Source organism: Alosa sapidissima, chromosome 4 (assembly GCF_018492685.1).
Source record: "Alosa sapidissima isolate fAloSap1 chromosome 4, fAloSap1.pri, whole genome shotgun sequence".
NCBI classification, from domain to species: Eukaryota; Metazoa; Chordata; class Actinopteri; order Clupeiformes; family Clupeidae; genus Alosa; species Alosa sapidissima.
In genome coordinates this window covers 25,873,731-25,878,730 of record NC_055960.1, presented here as the reverse complement: position 1 = coordinate 25,878,730, position 5,000 = coordinate 25,873,731, and the positions used below count along the sequence as shown (strand labels likewise).

The following is a 5,000-nucleotide window of genomic DNA, read 5'->3' as shown; positions in this document are numbered from 1 at the left end:
GACGTCTGCAGATTAATATCCTTTTTTTGCGTTCCGCTGCCGCCTCTGGTATGCGAGAGAGAGAGAGAGAGAGAGAGAGAGAAGGAGGGGGAGGGGAGGGGAGGGGGAAAGAGAAGAAACAAGGGAGGCAGGGGAGTGAATGGGTGCAGGAGAGAGCAGGGACTGCCTGGAGATTGCTGTATGAAAGGGAGAGAGGAGGTTGACAGGGAGGGAGAAAAAAAAACTCTGAGAGAAATGAAGAGAGAGAGAGAGAGATCAGAAGACAACAATAATTCCCCCTCTCTTTGTTCTGTGGTCAGAGATCAAACAACAGTGACTGGCAAACAGAGCGACTCGCTCTCCTTTCTGTCTATCACTCCATCAGTCCCCCTTTCTTTTTTTACATTATTTCTCTCTCATCCACATGCCTTCTCTCTGCATCCCTCCCTTGCCCTCGCTCCCCCTCTCTCCCACTCTGTCACCCTCTCTGACTTCTCCAGGGGGCTGCTGGGCAGGGAGGCTCTGAGGAGGAGAGAGGAGGGGCTGAGAGCTGAGCTCACTGTCCATCCATTCTCTCTCTCTTTTTACCTCTCCACCTTTCTCTCTCTCTCCATCTCTCTCTCTCTCTCTTTACATCTCTCTCCATCTCTCAGTCTCTTTACATCTCTCTCTCTCTCTCTCTCTCTCTCTCTGTCTTTCCCCCATGGCACTGCCTTTCTGTCTCAGCCACATTTTATTGACTTGCTAATTGCCTGAGACTCTCATTGTGGAGCGAGGGATGTTGTCATAGGAGGAGGAGAAGAGAGGAGGTGCACCACCATTAAGGAGGGAGGTCTAACGGATGCTACTGCTGCCGCCACAGCTCGCTTTCTTGTCATTTACGGAGGTCCATCCCCCTTTCTCTCTCTCTCTGCCTCTGCCTCTCTTTGCTGTGTGAGGGGGGGAATAACAACAGCTGTTTTCTCATTGATCTGCACAGCAGTGGCACCCAAGACGTGAGCCCGTCGCGTGAGCTCGTCGCTCCCCCACGCGTCGCCCCGCACTGACGGAACGAGAGGGATGCACACGCCGTCACATGCAGCGCTACACGTGAACGATTTCCTTAATGAATGCCTTTTTTTTTTCATCCAACCTTCACGCCTCTCTCTCTTTCTGTCTCTCCCCTCGCTCTCTCTCTCCCTTTTCTCTCTCTCTCTCTCTCTCTCTCGCTCGCTCTCACGCGCACGCTTCTCATACTGAGAGCGTTACTCAGCTCTGAAGCGGACGATTACCTCGCTCTCTCTCTCTCTGCTGTCCTCTACGTCTGCCCTTTTCCCCTGACAACAGCGCAGATTCATTCAGCGCTTGGATTACAGTGCAGCCAGGAGGGAAGCCAAGACGCCAGGAACCAGGAATCAAGTACTCGGCACTGTGTGGCAAACGCACCTCGCTCGACGCCTAAGCGTTCCTGGAAATATCCTATCCTGGATATTCTTGTTTCTGCAGCAGGAATTTCAGCCTGAGCTTTCGGGAATAACGTCAGGGACTGAGCGAGCGAGAGAGACGGAGAGCCCTCCCGGCGACACGACCACCACCACGGTGACCGGAGAGTGCCAGACACAGACGGGGGCTCGTGTGTGATTTTATTCCGTGAAGAAGGGGACGATCGGCGCATGAATGGAGAGCTATGCTCCAGTGTCTCGCGTGTTTCCAGTTGCATAATGCTGGAGTCTAGACCATAGCCCTCCCACCATCCGCCCCCCCACCCCACGAGCAGCCCGTGAGTCTGTGACCCTCTACCTCCCCACACCCCACACCACCCCCACCCCCCACCACAGATAGAGGCGATGGCAGGACGGGACGCCAGGCATCAGTGGAGAGCGAGAGGGAGCGGAAAAAGGATCGGCCGTGAGTGAGCGAGTGTGTGTGTGTGTATGTGTGTAAGGGTGTGCGTGTGTGTGTGAATGCATGTATGTGCATGTGAGGAGGACTGAGACATTCTGTCAACTGTGAAGAGGAGCACAGACCAGGACACAAAGAGAGCGTCTCGCCAACTGACATGTCGAGGACAACATTCCAGTGGATGGGTTTGTGACGGGCCCCTCCTGAGGTTTGGAGCCTGACAACTGAAACCGTTATCACAGCCGATTCATTCCTGTCTAATTCTACCTGTGACTTCAGCCTGCTTTGGCCTCAGGTGTAGTATTCTTCTTGCCCGTGGTAGAACCTCATCGAGGTTGGGGGAACATCTGGGCCGGTGGAACCAGCGGCCTCTTAGGGTTCTGCTCTGGTTCAGCGATACTGCTCGGCAATTTGGCTACAGTGGACCAAACAAGGACCCCCATCACTCTGTGTCTATCTAACTGTCTATCTCTCTCTCTCCCCATCTTGCTAACAAGTGTCGCTCTGTTCACATAGCAGAGGCACTTTCCTGGACCTTTTCTCTCCCTCTTTCTCTCTGTGTGCGTCGTTTCTCTCTTTCTCCGTGTCTGCCTTTGTGTCTCTCCGTCGCCCACATGAGTCGATCAGGGACCCTGCAGCGACGCACCACCTACCTCATCTCCCTCACACTCGTCAAGGTCGAGGCCGTCGGCGGCACCGAGGGCGATGGGTCTCTCCCGGAGAAGGCCGCGACCCTGGCTCTGCCCCCGGCCCCGAGCCCCCTGCCCCTCGGCCCGGGTCAGGACCTGAGGGGGCAGGATGGTGAGGATGAGGAAGACGAGGAGGAGGAAGAGGAGGAGGAGGAGGAAGAGGAGGCGATGGAGGAGCGCGTGGCTCAGCCGGAGAAGCAGGAGGTGGAGGTGCAGGAAAAGGAACGGCTGAAGGAGAAGGAGGCCGTGGAGGTGGAGATGAGAGCCAGCTGGGCGGTCAGGGAGAAGAGGAGGCCCGAGAGCAGCGATGGGCGGCCGCCCAGAACGCCCGTCCCGAAACCACGTGACAAGACCGTGCCGCTGGTGCCCGTGAAGGACAAGGCGGGCATGGAGCTGCTGGGCAGCCCGGGGATGATGACCCTGGATCGGGAGCGGGAGCGCCGGGATGATGCGGCCAAGATCGACCTCTACCGGGAGGTCTTCCCACCGCCACACCGTGGCGTCCCCGAGTGGATTGACCACGGCTCCAACGGCACACCGAGCCGGGCCAGTCTGACAGGGCGGCCGAGCCAGCGGCCCGAGGCCCTGCTGCGCTCGCACGCCGCCGCTGTCGCCACGGTGAGCCGGCGGGAGCTGCGTGAGGCCAGCCAGAGCGTGCCGCCGTCGGCCAAGAGCCTGGACCGCAAGGCACGCGAGCGCTCGCCGCCCACCACCATCACCATGACCATGGGGCCGTACCGCGCCTCCTGGTCCGAGAGCGAGGGCCGGGGAATGTTCCAGCGCATGAGCGGCGTCGGTGTCGGCGGCGTGGGCCCGATGGGCGTCTCCGCAGCGACGCTGGCCCGGGAGAGCCCGCGCTCGGACCGGCTGAAGGCGGGCTCCACGTCGCTGCCGGCCCCCGCCACGCAGGCGCAGCCCGCCAAGCCCCAGCGCAAGGGCAAGAGCCGCACGCTGGACAACAGCGACCTGCACTCGCTGTCCGAAGACCTGCGGCGGGGAAAGGAGGCCCAGAGGGGGGGTGGTGTCGGCGGGGCGGCGGCTCAGGGACAGGCCCCGGCCCGCGACCGCAAGATGCTCAAGTTCATCAGTGGCATCTTCACCAAGAGCACGCCGGCGCCACCTACGGCCGCCACGCTGCCCCCCACGCCCACACCCCTCTACAGCTCCATGCAGAGGGGCTCCAGCGAGGAGGACGGTAAGAGGGATGCTCTACACACACACACACACACACATATACAGCAATCCGCTCAGCTGATCCCATTTTGCTTGGTTTCTGGACCTCCGTTCTCTATACGTCATTCAGCCTCACATTACTCCATCACTCTCATCCCTTTACTCATCCCTCACTCTCCTCTCCTCCATATTTCTTCTCCATATATCTGTCTCTTTCTACGGAAGGAAGCAGAGGATGAAATTGTGTGTATATGAGCATGCAGTATGTTTGTGTTTAAATATGAAAGGTGATCAGAGTCATGCTCATCATGATGGATGATACCTAGGACTAGCACTTTACAAGGCTAATAGAGTTCACTCTGCTTTGAAATATTGCCAACATATTTTGGGATCTTGCTTGTGGGACAGCTTGACCTTATAGGAGGGTCATCTGAGCTGGAAGGCAAATTGTGGGTTTGTTGCCTTTCTGCTGCACACACGACTGATGATCTCATTCACAGCTGTTGAATGAGAGAGAATTGGCACCAATGGCGTGAAGTTATTCAGTAAAAAGCTTTTTTGGATGGATGGTATTGTCAGGTGTCTTGCCTCAGCAAGGCATGGCTGATCAATAAATCTGATCGTGTCAATGGGAAAGGTTTTGTGTACAGGCTTGGAATGAGTGACCGGGGGGCAGGGCTTGTGTGTCTCAGAGGAGGGATTTAGGTGGGTTTTCCCAACAGCTAAGGATACGACGGTGATCACTGTCAGTGAAGGACCAGCCATGCTAATACCAGTGATACTGTCAGCGGTGATGATGATGATGATGATGATGATGATGTCGATGGTTGGTGAAAGGTGATGGTGATGATATTGTGACTGAACATGACCTTTCTGCCTGGATCTGATGAGCAAAAGAAACAGGGTTTTGATGAGTACATAGATAGCAGCCATCTTTGGAGCAGGTCTGGCACTTGTTCTCATGCCCCACGGTGGGCATCTATCTCTTATCCGCCTCCGTTCAAGTCTCTTCGGGGATCAGTGTTGTCAAACATACGTGACAGCGTTACATGCTGAATTATTTGTCCGGAATAAGTGTCGCATCAATAATGAAGAGAGTGGTAGTACACAGTACCGCTGTCCTCAGAGGGCATGAATGGGGAAGTAGAACGAGGGAGAGAGAGGAAGGGGGAGGGAGGGATGAAGTGAGCGAGGGAAGGGAGGAGGGGTAGGGTTTTTTGTAATGCAGAGGTGCCTCATGGTTAAATATGTGAATGTGAGTTGAAATGAACACCCTGT

At 56.2% G+C, this 5,000-nt stretch overlaps 1 protein-coding gene across 4 annotated transcripts in view; it reads left to right on the top strand.

Moving 5' to 3' along the window:
- The window catches only part of LOC121706983 (arf-GAP with GTPase, ANK repeat and PH domain-containing protein 1-like), a 35,341-nt gene that overhangs the window by 8,578 nt on the left and 21,763 nt on the right, over positions 1–5,000 (top strand). For 2 of the 4 annotated variants that reach the window (XM_042089165.1, XM_042089164.1), the window contains exon 1: positions 633–3,744. The exons of 1 other annotated variant lie outside the window; for it this stretch is intronic. In XM_042089165.1, the coding sequence (XP_041945099.1) occupies positions 2,475–3,744 (1,270 nt within the window). In that variant the 5' untranslated portion in view covers positions 633–2,474. Of the gene's footprint in view, positions 1–632; positions 3,745–5,000 lie in introns of those variants that run through there. One more of the 4 variants, XM_042089166.1, reaches the window with a different exon arrangement.